Source organism: Ambystoma mexicanum, chromosome 10 (assembly GCF_040938575.1).
Source record: "Ambystoma mexicanum isolate Mex_15411 chromosome 10, UKY_AmexF1_1, whole genome shotgun sequence".
NCBI lineage: Eukaryota > Metazoa > Chordata > Amphibia > Caudata > Ambystomatidae > Ambystoma > Ambystoma mexicanum.
The window spans coordinates 1,607,463,334-1,607,479,588 of record NC_090932.1 but is presented as its reverse complement, the minus strand read 5'-3'; the positions used below and the strand labels follow the sequence as shown (position 1 = coordinate 1,607,479,588).

General features: G+C 47.5%; 1 protein-coding gene across 1 annotated transcript in view; it reads right to left on the bottom strand.

The window, feature by feature from the left end:
- Positions 1 to 16,255, bottom strand: part of MAPK1 (mitogen-activated protein kinase 1) — an 806,732-nt gene that overhangs the window by 209,967 nt on the left and 580,510 nt on the right. The window contains exon 6 of the mRNA XM_069619984.1: positions 1,157 to 1,288. Coding sequence (XP_069476085.1) covers positions 1,157 to 1,288 — 132 coding nt within the window. The remainder of the gene's footprint in view (positions 1 to 1,156; positions 1,289 to 16,255) is intronic.

Below are 16,255 nucleotides of genomic sequence, written 5' to 3'. Positions count from 1 at the left end.
CCCTTTTGTAACATCACAATTAAAAACTATTTACAGAACTATCGCCACACCCAGTTAATTACACAAGCCATTCAAACAATAAAAAATCTTATACAGACAGTATAATTGGATCACATCCTACTTCCCCTTTGACCCCAGCACAATGAGGAAAAATAGGGTAAAAAAAACTATACAATTATCTGTTCATTTGTGTAACACGGAAAAATCCAATAGTCTGCAGGTCATTAATGGTATAGTGGAGCATTGTACAACATGTTCATGGTGCCTGTGCCCACAGTACATCGGATCATTGCCATTACAAAGCACTTAAATGACGCTGTAAAACATGATGCTGCAGCTGCAACCATAATATATGCCAGAATTTGTAAAATGCCATGAGCATTGTTTCAAAGTTTTTGTCCTGTACAAAAGGGACACACAAGCGTTCCACTTCAAAGTTGTATGGTTGAGGACATTGGAAGGTGGTGAGAAAATGAGAATCTCCGATGTCCACCCTTTCACCACTGAACACAGCATCCCTAACAAACTGGAAAGCCCCACTAAACTATAGCATTATTGGGACAAAGACGGCTTTGCCAAATTTCGATCAAAACCAAAAACAGACTTCCCTGATCCCAAGCATACTGAAAGATATAAGCCAACTTAAAGTAATTCGAAGGAACAGAGTCTACTTACTCTCTCTGGTAGTCAATTCATCTATGCAATTTTGTTTTGAATTTAGTAGTCATGCATTAGAATGTAAAAAATAAATTATAATGGCGTCAGTAAGCTAGGTGGTAGGGAGTTACTCAAAAGCTCATTGATTTTGCACCTTGAGAGAAGCAACATGCTGAGGCACCCTTACTGGACACGGAGGTCAGGCGTAAAAGGAGGTTGCTTGACTGAGGTAACAGCAGAGTCCTGAAGAATGGCTTTATAAAACATACTCTTTCCAAGGAACAAATGTTCCCGCAAATACCACTTTAAAAGCACACAATGAAATATACAGTACTCACCAACAGAAGTCAATACTGAAGTATTGCATTTAAGGGATCTGCATTAAATCTTTTTACATTACATGGAGTATAAGCTTCATTGGATGTTTGAGTTTTTATTTGCAGAAATTGCTATTCAAATGACTTAATGCTTTCAAAATTTTATTTTCGGTGTACCTTACCTTTGGGATCAGCATTTTGGAAAAGTCTGTTCCAAGGAACCTTATTTTTGTGAGGCAGGGAAAGCAAGTAGTTTCTGGCTTTTAAATTGATTATACAGTTTAAGTCCTCTTGAGTTGGGGACCCAAGGATACCTGAAAAAGACAAACATGTGGTATAACATTGCAGAACAGTCCAATGAAGGATTTGGCTTTGCAGACGCTTTTAAAAACAGTCTAAGCTCCCACTACGCGGACTCAAGTAATCCATACAATCCGACAGAGGATTGCTTAGTAGTGCTGGAGCACTTTGTAGCAGAAATCCTACATTTGGAAATCATGCATTTTTTCAAGAGCTTCTTGTCATGGTATTGCTTCGATAAAGTTTCACAGTCCATTTAAAATTCCCATTTTGGAAGAACTAGCTAATCGGGTGCATACAAATTAACGAAACTATGCAACACTGGTTACTCAAAATAGTCTTCCTCAACAGGTGAAAAAACAAATGTAGGAACTAAGAACGTCATGGTGACATTTACAACAACGTGATTTCATTTAACACAGAAGCAGTGCAGCAAAGAAAATCCACACTGGAAACAAACTACAAGACGAAAAGATGACATTTTGGGACTAAAATGGAATGGGCAGTACATTATGGTTTAATGAACCATGGGAAGAAGACAGAGTAATTGGCGGGAACACAGACAGAAGTTGGAAGAGAACCAGAAGGGAGGGTAGCTGATGGATCACAGTGCTTTCCCCTGTGGTGTACACTTAAACAAAACATTTTAGTTTGCAATTTCATTTTATTTTTTCATTGCAGCAATTACATTTAAGACAATTTTAGGCACATGCTTAGATCAACTGAATAATCAAACAGTAGCACATTATTAGCAAGAGAAAACAGCAATGGCCTGCGCCCACAGGGAAGGTATATCCAACATAAAAAATAAAATAAAAAAACTGTTCACCCTCACAAATGCGTTCCAACTCACTGGACCAATGCCCATAGAATGAAGCTTAAGACCAAATCTAAAAAGTGGCACCTTATTGCATAAAAGCAAAGAAAAACCTGGCATGCCCCATAAAGGTTCTGCTTCTGCTCAGTCAACGCCATTTACCTGTAAGTTGAGAATTAGAAATGGGACCATCAAAAGGCCCATTTAGGATTCAACAACCGCAAATATGCCCACACGAGGGAATATCACTTCCTTTTGGATAGAAGTATTGTAACTATAACCCTTTAATATGTAGTAGGGGCTCGGTAACTCCAATAGTATTGTTTTTTTAAATAACTGTTTATTGAATTTCCAACAACACAACAACAGACATGAAACATAGGCATACATTTGAAGCTGGTCTCGGTCAAAGGTTCCCAAGGAGGGTCTCCAGTAATATGGTCAGTTAAACAGCTGATCAACGGTAAATGGATCCTGAAGGGCACGGCAGTCAAGAAAGACTTGTCAAACACTTATCATTGAGTGTGAAGACACATCCTTGCTTCCTCTAACTGGTGAAAACATTTGAACATCCAGATATGCCTGACAAAGGATGCAGAGGGGTTAGCGCAGTCAAAGGGCCACCCATGCCTGAACATACTGTGGAAAAGTGACCCAAGAAAGGGACTACAGAGCTATTCCATGGAAGAAAAAGTTACTTACCCCTGGTAACGTTCGTTCGACTGGATGGTCCTCCCACCTATTACTCCTATTTGAAATTCGATATACAGCTTCAGCTGCTTCTGGATTGTTTTTTCTGCAGAGGGCACCGTGCGTCAATGGCTTTCACTTGATGTACCTGGGGGCCTCCATCTCGAGGATGTCATTGAAGGCATATATAGAATGCGCCGCGCCCGTTCTTTTTCTTACAGTAGAAATACCTGCATAACCACAGGAATAACCATACTCAGCCTTGAAGGAGCGAAAGCTGTAATAGCATGGGAAATTCTACTGTGGGGTAGGTTGGGAGGGCGATGAGGAATACGTGGGAGGAACATCCAGTCGACAGAACGTTACCAGGGGTCAGTAACTTGTTCTTCGAATGGATTTTGTCCAACCACGTATTCCTCATCTTTGATTGACTCCCAAAGCAGTATTAGATTTGGTGGAGGGAGTAAGCATTTTAGTTTTTTCAAAGGTTTTCATTAACCAAATGCAGGACTGCTTTTTCAAAGCTCCCATCCTGACCGAGGGAAGACTCTAGGCAGTAATGTTTTGTGAACGTGTGAATCGTAGACCACGTTGCTGACTCACAAATACTTTATTGTACACCCCTTTGTATTGCTGTAGAGGTAGCCATGCCCCTGGTGGAATGGGCTCTTAACCCTTGAGGAGGATCCTTGCCTGCCAGTCTGGATCATTCTGAAATTGCCAGAATAATCCACCTGTATATGGTCTGTTTCGTAATAGCCAATGAAGAGCTGATCATCAGTGCTAAGTGTTGACATCCTAGATATATAAAAGCTCAGAGCTCTGTGAGGGTCCAACCTGTGTAATCTCTCCTCCTCCTTGCCAGGATGAGGTGTGGGATAGAAAGAAGGGAATACAGTTTTCTGCCGTACGTGAAAATCAGAAAGGATTTTGGTAACAATGAGGGTTTAACCCTCAGAACAACCCTATCTTTATGGAAGATAGTAAAGGGTGGCATGGACGAAAGTGCCTCCAACGCACTCACTCTACGGGGTAAAGTTAGAGCTACCAAGAGAATGGTTTTAAAGGTAAACAACCTTAAAGGACATGAGTGTAAAAGTTCAAAGAGTGCAAACAAGACATTTTAATATCAGATTAAAGTCCCAAATTGGAACCTGCAAAGGAGATTAGAGGGGATGGGGGGGAGAATCACATTGGTGAGCCCTTTAGAAATTGTGTCACCAGTGGAATTTTGAAATATGAACATTCCTCTGACGAGTGACAAAGATGCACATAGCCGCCAAATAGCCTTTAATAGTACCAACCAGGAGCCCCAGATTGGCTAAGGATAGTAGAATGGCTAAAACATCCTGTGTTTCACACAGAAATGGGTCTACATTCTTGTTATTGTGCCAGCTGCAGAATGTATTCAAATGGCAAGGGTACAAGGACTTTGTTGCTACCTTCTGGCCGAAAGCAAAATCTCCATTACATCATCTGTGAGGTCCCAGTCCTTGTATCTCAGCCTCTCAGAAACCATGCGTGAAGGCGGAGTGTCTTCGCCTCTGGATGGAGAACCCAACCCTCCTCTCGCGAGAGAAGGTCCTCGCTTTGTGGAAGACTTATTGGAGGGCAGATGGACATGTCCAGAAGGTCCAGGTACCACGTCCTTCTGGTCCAATCCGGATCATGTATTTCCCGAACTTTCTCAACCTCCTGATCATGTGAGGAATGACGGGAACTGGAGGAAACACGTACAGGAGTGGAACCTCCCAGGACACTATGAACGTGTCTCCTAGAGCTCCTCTTGGAGGGAAATTCCCTGGAGCCGTACAGATCGCACTTCCAGTTCACACCAGTCACAGACAGATCCACTTGAGGGGTTCCCCAAAGGGTGAAGATCTCTTGAAGGACTTCCTGGGGTAATTCCCACTCCTGGGATACTGGCTCTGCCTGCTCAGAGCATCTGCTGCCTTATTTTCCTCTCCGGCTAGATGAACTACCGATAAGATTCCTTCTTGAATTGCCCAGTATACCAGAGCTGCATTGCCTCTCTGCACAGTGGTAGTGACCCTACAACACACAGCGCTAGTCTGATTGCCCACAGCTCGAAAATATTGATATGTAGTTTGGACTCCGACTGAGACCAACGACCGCCGACTGTCAGTTCTTTGGTGTGGGCTCCCCGCCCTGTGAGTGAGGCATCAGTCACTACTGTCATCTCCAGCCATGGTTGCCAAAAGGGTTCTCCCTTCAGAATGTTGTCCTCGTAGGCCGACGACAGACGATTCAGTGCGACCCTGCTTGGAACCTGAAGTAGGTCCGACATCTTTCCTGATAACTGGGACCATTGAGCTCTGAGAGCCCATTGAAGGGATCTCATTCTCAGACGGGCCTCTGGCACCAGAGATCGAAGATGCCATGAGGCAGAGCAACCTCAGAAAATCAAAGGCCGGGAGATGCTGGGCACTCTGAAATTTGGAGACCATCTGTAGAATGTCTTGAGCCCTCACCTCGGGTGCCGAGCTCTTTCCCAAGGATGTATCCAGTACAGCCCTGATGAACTGGAGCTTTTGAGAAGGTGCCATATGGGACTTCTTGTAATTGAGGGAGAAACCCAGTCTGAGGTGTGTGGCAGGTGACGTTGAGATGATCCAGTACTTTTTCGGGAGAACGCGCTTTGATCAGGCAATCGTCCAAGTAGGGGGTAGACACGACACCCCCTCTCCTGAGACTCGCTGCTACTACCGCCATCAGTTTTGTGAAAACCCTTGGGGCAGAGGTGAGCCCGAATGGCAGAACTCGAAATTGATATTGAGAACTGCCAATTGCGAACCTCAGGTATTTTCTGGGTTTGAGATGGATTGGCACATGAAAATAAGCTTCCTGAAGGTAAAATGACACCATCCAATTCTGGAGTTGAGGGCCTGAAGGATGTGAGAAAGAGTGACCATCTTGAATGTGTTCTTCCTGAGGAACTTGTTCAAGTATCTCAAGTCCAAGATGGGTCTCAGTCCTCTGCCCTTTTTGGGTATTCGGAAATAAGGTGAATACCATCCCTTGTTTCTCTATGCTACAGGCACCGGCTCTATAGTGCCTTTCTCTAGGAGGGTTAACATTTTCTGCACAAGGAGCGGATCTGGAAGTGGCTCACTGGTGGATTGCTCAGAGGTCTCTGTATAAAAGTAAGGCAGTACCCATGGGCTATGGTTTCCAATGCTCAAGCATCCAAAGTAATGTCTCGCCATTCTTCTAGATGCTGAGATGGTCTGCCCCCCCCCACTGGTGAGTTATGACTCAAGACTTCACATTTTGAGGCAGCTGATGCAGTGGTAGATGGTAAAGATGGCCATGCTTCAGCTGGCTTCACACCTCTCCCTCGTCCACCACAAGGGAACTTACTTTGGCCTCTGACCAGCCATTCCTCTCGCTCTTCCAACTGAGTAGAAGCAAAAACATCTAGCCCTCCAAGGCTGTCCACTAGGGCGAAAAGGCTGAGGCTGCCTAAAGATTTGGCTGCCACCTTTGAGGTCTGCAACTTCTCAAGGCTCTCGTCAGCCTTGTTGCCAAAAAGGTGAGACCCGTCAAAGGGCATGTAGAGGAGTCTAGACTGCACATGCGGTGCAAAACCAGACTTCCTCAACCACGCAAATCTGTGTATAACGGTGCTAGTAGCCATGGCTCTGCTGAAGCGGCCAGCAGAATCCAGACCCGATTGAAGAGACTCACACATGGCTTCTTTGCCGTTTCAAATTATGGCTAAGAACCAGTCTCTTTCATCCCCTGCAGGAAGGTGCTCTGGGCGCCATGGAAATGCAGCCCCCATGGAGTGAAAGTACATTTTGCAATGGCACATCTGGAGTTGGCTAATTTGAAAGCAGTACTCCCTGCAGAAAATACCTTCCTTGTCCATCCATCTACTCTTTTGTCCCTGTCTGGAGGGATGGTGGGTTAAGTTGCTTACTTAGAAGATCCAGTAGTTGCCTGTACCACCAGACTCTCTGGATTGGGGTGTTTAGACAGGTTGTTGGGGTCACTACTGGAAGGGCTGTACTTCTTGGTAACACTTATTCACAGCCGGATTGGTTTATGGCATCTCCCAATTTGCTGCCACCCTTTTTTTTACAAAGCAAGGTGAAAAGGTAATATAGGGCATGACCGAGGACCCTTGTCCAGGATGTCCATCAGATCATCCTGTTCAAATGGTAACAGAGCTCTAGTCGACCCCATAATTCTACTACCTTCAACATGAGCTGCCGATCTGACGCATCAGCATGCTCCCCAGCCTCTGATCTTCCAAACTGTAGCTCAGGTGAGGTATCCACCCCATTGTCCGTCTGCAGATGGTCAAAGATCTTTCAACCTTGATTCCTCAGCGATAAGATTTTCTGGCACATTTGGCGTACCAAACTAGAGGCCAAATGGTGCATCATTGTCTGAGGGTTCCTTCTCCTCATATTGAGGTAAGGGACTTAAAATAGTCCTTCCTTAGTAAAGGTACATACGTTTTTTCAGGCATCAAGGGTTTAATTTGACGTGGGAGGAGTCGTCAAAACTTTTTTCAATGGCGCCATAGGTTTTGATTGGGCGCTCAACGTCGATGGTGAAGCTGGCAATGCCGGTGCAGCTATTGTCAATACCTTAGACGAAGGCAATACCGAAGGCTTGGCTGGCGTCGATGGTGCAGCTGGCGTTGACAACCTCTACTTATGCTTTCGGGTCGACAGTTCCTTGATGACACGTCATCGGATACCGGCCTCGACGACTCCAGATGAGGATCAGCCCTTCGTCCCAGGCTAGATGGCGCGCATGATTTAGGTCAAGCCCTTTACTTACCGGCTTTTTTGGAAGGTGCGGTATGAGCATGGCTTGGGGGTTTCTACTTTTCAAATATTTTTAGCAGCTCTGCTCTGAAAGCCTCCCATTCGGCCAAGTGGATTTTTTTGTGGGGCAAGATACTCTCTCAGGGAAAGTATCTGACTAAATCGAAGAAGGCGACCTATGGTGCCTCTTCTTGGACTTCAAGGACGATGAGGAGTGGTGGGAGCCACTCCTCGATCTCAACCTCTTAATACTCTTCCTCGGAGGAGAGACGCCCGTCAACTCAGTCGAAGGTTTTTTGGTCAGGGTAGATGTGGGGTTTCGACCTTCTGCCAATTTTTCCTTTTGCTCCTTCAAGGCCTTCCCAGTCATCGACTGGCACTTAGAGCAGTCCAAATCAGGCCTTATGTCTTATGCTCCACCCCGAGACACCACAAAACATATACGGTGTGGATCCGTCAATGACTTTTGAACCACAATCTCGACACTTCTTGAACCCGGTCTACGGAGTAGTCTGTGTCGACAAAGACATACTCGTCTCATACAAAGTAATGAAGTCGTATGTAGTAATGAAGGGCGCCAGATTTCTCAAAGCGATAGCATTCGCAGAAAAACGGAACTGAAGCCAACGGGCGCTGCACGTGCTAATTATGCCTTCGATTACATCATCCTTGAGACGGAGGCCCTCGAGTGACATCGAGTCAATGCCATCGAAGCACAGCACCCTATTAGTACGAGGAGAAGAGTAACTGAAGAGCTGCATTGTGCAAAACAAGAGGTGATGGATGAAAGGTTTGGAATTAATCCTAACCTCTGGCATTGCTCTGGGCAACCCTCCAGACCATCATTCTTCAGCCTGCCAAGCCACTACAGAAGGGGAAAGACCATATGCAAATCAGGCTTGGACCAACGCCAAAAGGGGCAGTCCAAACTGCTAGGTCACATCCTTCTTGCATGAGACCACAAGCAGCTGCAGCCATGTTTCAGCCTCATTGGGCGTTAACAGTGAGGAGTAGCTTGGGTCTCTAGACCCAGCATGCTCGGGACCCACGTCTGGGCATACCTTTCCCACTCAGAGTGACTTATGCAAAACAGAAGAGGAGATGGCTGTAAGGTTTGGAATCAATCCTAACCTTTGGCATTGCTCTGGGCAACTTTCCTGGCCATCATTCTTCAGCCTGCCAACCCGCTAGAGAAGGGGAAGACTATATACCCATACCACTCAGGGCGACTTATGCAAAACAAAAGTGGTGATTCATTGTGGGTAACAGCGCAGCTCCACAGAATAACAGAACTAGAGGAAACACAGACAATGCATTTTAAGGAAAAGACTGTTTAATGCAAACACATGAAATGTTTGCATTCTGATCATGTCCAAACCCAAAAACTAAAAAGGAAAATCCATTAAGGAAAATGCATTCTGTGAAAACATAGAACAAACCCAGAGGGACCAAACCAAGCAAGGGACAAGAACTATAGAACTGTGTATTTAGGAAAACCAAGAAGGGCAAACCTGAGGATGGGCGCAGACTTAAGAAAATTATTGGAAAGGGAGTCAAAAGGCAGGTAAGTATTCAAAGTCAGACTTTGAAAGACAATTACCCCAATTGTGACAACTTATTTTTCTTCTAATAAATCGTTGGAACTTAAGACTTGGGTATATTTTGAGCCACCCCATCACTAATCTCAAAGAGTCGAAGAAGAGACAAACAAGTTACTTCCTTACCGGGTAACGTTCTTTCGACGGGATGTTCCTCCGACGTATTCCACATCTCTAACAGTAATGTCCACAGCTGTGCTGCTTCGGAAAATGTTTCGCCGTCGGTGTCCTTCGTCAATGACGTAGATACGCTGTCCCTTGAGGGCCTCTGTTGAGCCGACGTCACCAGATGTTATAAGTAGGATGCACGACGCCCGTAGCCTCAGTTGTGGTTTTTCCCCAGAACATGTGGTACCAATCTTCTGCCAGTATCAATACAGAAAGCCTTGCGGAAACGTAAACTGCAATTGCATAAGAAATTCTGTAGAGGGGAAGGCTGGGAGAGTTCCATGTGGAATACGTCGGAGGAACATCCCATCGAAAGAACGTTACCAGGTAAGAAAGTAACTTGTTCTTCGAGGGGATTGTGTCCTCCGACGTATTCCACATCTCTGACAGACTCTCAAAGCAGTACCAACAGTTCGGCAGAATCCCTTGCAGTGCCCTTAGGGACCACTACACACAATTAAGACTACAGGTGGCAATACAAGTTTTACCTTTGGTACCAGCCTGTACTACTATGTCAGAGTGGTAGCACTGCGCAGCAGCAAGGCTTATCTCAAGAGTATATGAGCAGTAGCAGAGATTACACAAAGGGACCACAATTACTGTGACTCAAGCAAACACTGACTCAAGGTTTCAGGTAGAAAAATATAAGTACATTTATTTTTGAACCATTCGTTATAAACACAACACTTCTATTAAACTTCAATAAAAACTAGAAGTTAAATATACTACAACTAACCAATTCACTTTGTACAGTAAGTCTTAAGGTAAGTACCCTGTGTTTGAATGAACCGGTGCTATGAACAAAACATGTTACCGCGAATACGATTGCGATCACTTTTTGACAGTTCGGTCTACTAAACAAACGCGTATCCGTGGCATGAAGGGCTACTGCGGCAAAAACACACTTAGCACCTGAGCTACCCAGAGGGAGTTGGAGGCAAAATCACAGGCAATATTTTGGTTAGGCAGGCAGAATCAAGAAACACTGAGTCAGGAGGTCAAAAGTCAAAGGGCCGGAGCCAGGGTCGAAAGCGACCGGGGCCAGTTGCTGAAGATCACACGGTCAGACAGTTCACGATTCAACGTAGCCAAAAGTACTTCGATATTGTCAATGTTCGGAAGCAAAAGTTATAAGAAGGAGGGAAGACAAGGGCAAGCCTTGGAAATGAAGAAAAAAGGCATTCACCCAGTTTCCTCAACAGAACACTACCTTGTTCCAGTGGTGCAGCTAGTGCCCTGGCAGTTGTTCCTGTTGGTTTCCCGCAGACCCACGATTCCTGGAGCTTCGTTGTGAAGGAGGACGTCTGAAGGGGGTCTGCACCACACAGGGATGAAGCCAGCAGCAGCGACAAGGAATAAAAGGTGCACTCCTTAAAAACAGGAGGCGCTCTTCAGGTGGCTAACCGGACGACTACAGCAGTGTGCAGCGATTTCGTCCACGGAAGAGGATATCTGCCTGTAGAAGATGAGCTGGTTATCCCCACCAAGCTCAAGGGAAGACGACTCCGGATTGGATCTTCTCCGAGTCGTTGAAGAGCAGATAGCTCAGGACTGCAGCAGGACTTCACCGGGACGAGGTAGTTGCAGCAGCCGTTGTTCTCTATGCTTCTCTTCGGTTCCTTTTAGTTCCAGTGGAAACTCTCTGACTTCTAGCCCAAGAGACCTGTCTTTTATGCAAAAAAACCCCATTCCCACAGCCTGGCTGTCAATCACCCAGCAGGGGGGTTGTTCAGCATGGACAACTACCCTGGCCAATCATAAAGTGCGACTTGGGTTTCCTAGGATACCCTGTGCAGGGGGTGACTACACTCCCTCCCTCACATTCAGCCCAGCTAGACACCCAGGCGCCTTGAGGAGGGCTTCTGGGCAGAAGCCCGCCAAAAGACAGTGAACAAAGAAGGCAAACCTAGTTTGCCGTGCAAAGTAAAACACAAGAAGGACTTTAACAAAAAGAAATGGCGAATAAACCCAACCGGAGCCAAGAGAAAGACGATTTGGTCAAGCAGGTTTATTTTCGAGGCTAATATAATAGCCAAGAACAGTACCACGTTTATCTAATATAATCGCGGTAGAAAAGTTAGGGTAGATACCACTGCCACCAGCCAAGTCTAAATGTTAAAAGAGCGAAACAATGCTCTAGGAGGTACAGATACAAAGGGATACGAGTTAACCCTTTCCAGTACTCCATGGAAGATGGGGTGTACTGGATCTGTGGTAGATTGACTAAGTAAAGTTAAGGGTAACTTTACCCTTTTCTGAGGGACAGTAGTCGCATCAGAAATGGAGTCGAGGGAAGTCTCAAAGACAACCCTGTGTCACGGCACTGAAGGTGCTGTGTCACACACAAAAAGGGGGCTATTGAAGTGGTGTACTTCAGAGTCCACAATCACAAAACAAATGGAAACACATAGCAAAACACAGCTAAGAGTGGGGGAAAAGCTCTTGCTCTTACCAAGAGGAAAAAAATAAACTCCAGAAGTCCAGCAAAGCTGCTGGGGGACTCACTAGGTGAGGGAAATTAGCCATAAATGAGAATTCTCCCCAACACCAACACCTGGAGGTGGGAAAAGAATTTAGAATTTTAGAATGCCCAATCAAATTGCTGAATAGAGGACCGCCTTACCAAAGGCCAAATCCTGCCCATGGATGGAATCCAGGGAATAGTCTCTCACAAAAATATGGACAGAGGCCCATGTGGCTGCTTCACAGATATTACGAATGGGAACACCCCTCTGCAAAGCAGTGGAGGCAGCCACACCCCTAGTAGAATGAGCCCGTAAGCCTACCGGAGGGTCCTTACCCGACAAACGGCAACATTCAGACAGCGTCAAAATTATCCATCTGGACATGGTCTGCTTAGAAACAGCTTGACCTAAACGCCTTCCAGCATATCCAACAAAGAGCTGATCTTTCACTCTGACACGGGACATCCGAGATAGATAGAAGCTCAAAGCTTTCCTAGGATCCAACCTATGGAGCCTCTCCTCTTCCTTACCAGGATGCGGAGGGGGATAAAAGGCCGGAAGAATTACCTTCTGGCTCAAATGAAATTCCGACAACCTTTGGAAGAAAAGAAGGACGAACCCCAAGGACAACCCTGTCCTTATGGAACACCGTGAAAGGTGGCTTGGCGGAAAGTGCCTGCAACTCACTCTGCGAGCGGAAGTAACCGCAACTAGAAATACGGTCTTAAAGGACAACAGTCTCAATGGACAAGAATGTAAGGGCTCAAACAGAGCTCCCATTAGGAACTTTAGAACTAAATTCAAATCCCATCCCGGCACCTGGAAAGGTGACGGTGGGAACACATTAGTTAGCCCTTTGAGAAACTGAGAAATCAAATGAATTTTAAAATAAGAACACCCCTCAGGCGAGCGCTTAAATATGGACAGCGCCGCCAGGTAACCCTTAATGGTACCCACTTGCAGGCCCTTGTGGGCTAATGAAAGCAAAAAAGACAGAACTATAGGAATTGAACATTTAACAGGATCCACATTCTTTACCCTGCACCAGTCGCAGAACTTTCGGCAACGGCACGGGGATTTTGTTGCGGGCCTTCTTGCTGACAGCAACACCTCCAACACGTCTTCGGGGAGGTCCCAATCCATATTCCTCAACCTTTCAGATACCAAGCATGAAGGCTGAGGGGCTTGACCTCAGGATGGAGAACCCGACCGCCATCCCGTGAGAGCAGATCGTCTCAGTAGGGAAGACGGCCTGGAGGGCAGATGGACATGTCCAGAAGGTCCAGTTACCACACACTCCTGGCCCATGCCTTTGTAACCTCCGCAACACTTGCGGAATGACGGGGACTGGAGGAAATGCATACAGCAGTGGGAAGGACCACTCCACTACGAACACGTCCCCTAAGGCTCTTCTTGGAGGAAATTCCTGCGAGCAGAATCTTTCGCACTTCCGGTTGACACTGGTGGCAAAGAGATCCACTTCTGGGGTCCCACAAATGGCGAAGATCTCCAAAAGAACTTCCTGAGCCAGCTCCCACTCGTGAGAGACCGTGCTCTGCCTGCTCAGAGCGTCCGCCGCCGTGTTTTCATCTCCGGCCAGATGAACCGCCGAGATCGAAATTTCCTGCTGGATGGCCCAGAACTAGAGCTGCATCGCCTCTCTGCACAGTGGGAGTGACCTGCCCCCCCTTTTTCTGGAGGTAGTGCATTGTCACTGTATTGTCCGTCATAATCAGGACAGATGGCAGAAAAGCCTTCAGGGCTAGCCTGACAGCGCGCAGCTCTAACAGATTGATGTGGAGTCTGGACTCCGACGGTGACGACCAACGACCGCTGACTGTCAACTCGTTGGCATGAGCTCCCGATCCCGTGAGGGATGCGTCAGTCACAATCGTCACCTCCGGCCAGGGTAGCCAAAATGGTGCACCCCTCAACAGATTGCCTTTGACGGCCCACCAAAGAAGATCCTGGGCGACCGAGGGCGGCACCTGAAACGGATTCGACATCCTGCCAGAAGACTGCGACCACTGCATCGAGAGCCCACTACAGAGAGCTCATCCGCAGCCTGGCCTCTGGCAACAGTAGAATGCAGGATGCCATGAGACTGAGCAACCTCGAACGCCGGGAGATTCTGGGCACATTGAAACTTGTCCACCATCTGCAGAATGTGATGAGCCCTCACCTGGGGAGGCAAACACTGCCCCAGGGATGTGTGTCAAGCACTGCTCTGAGGAACTGGAGCAGCTGGGTAGGTGTCAAATGAGACTTCAAGTTGAGGGAGAAGCCCAGCTTGTGAAGGGAGTGGCAGGTGACGGACAGATGATCCAGGGCTTGCTCGGGAGAGCGTGCCCTGATCAACCAATCGTCCAGGTAGGGGTAGAAGTGAATCCCCCTTCCTGATGTACGCTGCCACCACCACCATTAGCTTGCTGAAGACCCTCGGGGCGGAGGTCAATCCGAACTGCAGGACCCGAAACTGAAAATGCGAGTCGTCAACCGCGAACCTCAGGTACTTCCTGTGCTTGGGATGAATCGGCACGTGAAAGTAAGCATCCTTGAGGTCGAGAGACACCAACCAATCCTGAAGTTGAAGTGCCTGGAGGACTTGAGAAAGTAACCATCTTGAACTTGTCCTTCCTGGGGAGCTGTTCAAACCACGCAAGTCCATGATAGTTCTCAATCCCCCATCTTTTTTCGGGATAAAAAAATATGGGGGAATACCATCCCTTGTTCCTCTCCGCTACAGGCACCAGTTCTATGGCGCCTTTATCCAGCAGGGATAGGATTTCCTGCATAAGGAGCGGATCTGGACGATTCAAAGAGCTTCCCCGGTGGATTGTCGTGAGGCCACTGCCGAAAAGGAAGACAGTAGCCGTGGGCCATGATCTCCAGAACACACATCTGAAGTAATGGCACGCCATTCTGCAAGATGCTGCGCTGGCCTTCCCCCAACCGACAAACCATGGCCTTGGCCTCAGGACTGAGCGGAAGAGGCTGCAGCAGTGTATGAGGGCAAGGAGGCAACTGCCCGAGCAGTTTTGGCACTTCAGTACCTTGTTTTCCACCTCTGGTACTCCTACGTTGGCCCCTTTGACTGGCACCTCCTCTCGACCTACAAAAGGAAGAGTAGCATCGAAAGGAACCTCCCCTCCATTGCTGTCCCCTAGGACAAAAAGACAGGTTGACGTACTGCAGCGCTCAAGGACTTTGCTGCAGCTTTGGAAGTCTGCAACCTCTCAAGGCTCTCGTCAGCCTTGCTGCCAAAATGATGGACACCATCAAAGGGCATGAGAAGCCGGGACTGTACATCAGGAGCAAACCCAGACTTCCGCAACCACGCAAACCTGCGCATTATGGTGCTCGCAGCCATGGACCGGCTGACACAGTCTGCCACGGCCAGACCCGACTCAACGGATTCACACACGGCATCCTTGCCATCTTGAACGAGTGCTAGAAAACCATCCCGTTCCTACCCTTCAGGAAAATGTTCAGCCGCCAAAGATACACAATTCCACAGAGTGTGAGTGAATCTTGCCAAGGCACTAACTGAGTTGGCTGCCTGTAAAGCCATACCCCCAGATGAAAATACTTTCTTCGCCCAACCATCAAAGCGCTTGTCGTCCCTATTCGGAGGGATGGTAGGGTATGCAGCCTGCTTCGCTTGGGCCGTAGCCGCCTGCACCACCAAACTCTCCAGAGTGGGGTGCGTAGACAAGTAGCAGGGGTCGCCACTGGCTGGACGGTATTTTCAGTAACGACTTACTACCGGGATACTCTCTGGAGCAGTTCAAGCTGCCGCCACCCTTCTCTGTAAGGCCATATGAAATGGCAGCACCGGGGCAGTGGGTGGTCCTTGGTCCAATACATCTGTCAGGTCATCCTGCAGAAAATCCACAGGTGAGGCAGACCACCCCAAGTACTCTGTCACCCTCGACATGAGACACCTCTACGATGACTTGGCATGTGTACCAAGCTCAGGCCTGCCAAACTCAACCTCCGGAGAGGTGTCCAGATCACTGGCGTCATGTAAGGACTGACGCAGGTCTTCCATCTGGCTGTGACCAGACAACAGGTCATCAGGAACCTAAGGAGGCACAATCCCCTCATCTGACCCTTCTTCAAACCTCCGAAATGTATTCCAAATGCTTGAATAAATCCCTGGATGAGGGTACAGAAAAAGGCTCAAATCCAGGACTCACTGATTTACTGAGGGCCTTCCTCAGAGTTTCCACCCTTCGGGGCACCTCCGGTAAATCCTTCTCAAAAGGCATCAAGGGCGTCGATAGAATAGGCGTCGACCGAGGCGCCGCCGACAGACAACGGCTTCGAGGCTGGAGCCCCGAGGGTGTCTGACGGCCTCGGCACCGACGACTTCCTTGGAGCCGGAGCCTCGAGAGAGTCCCTCGACGGACATGGCCCCGACGGCTTCGATGCCTTCTTA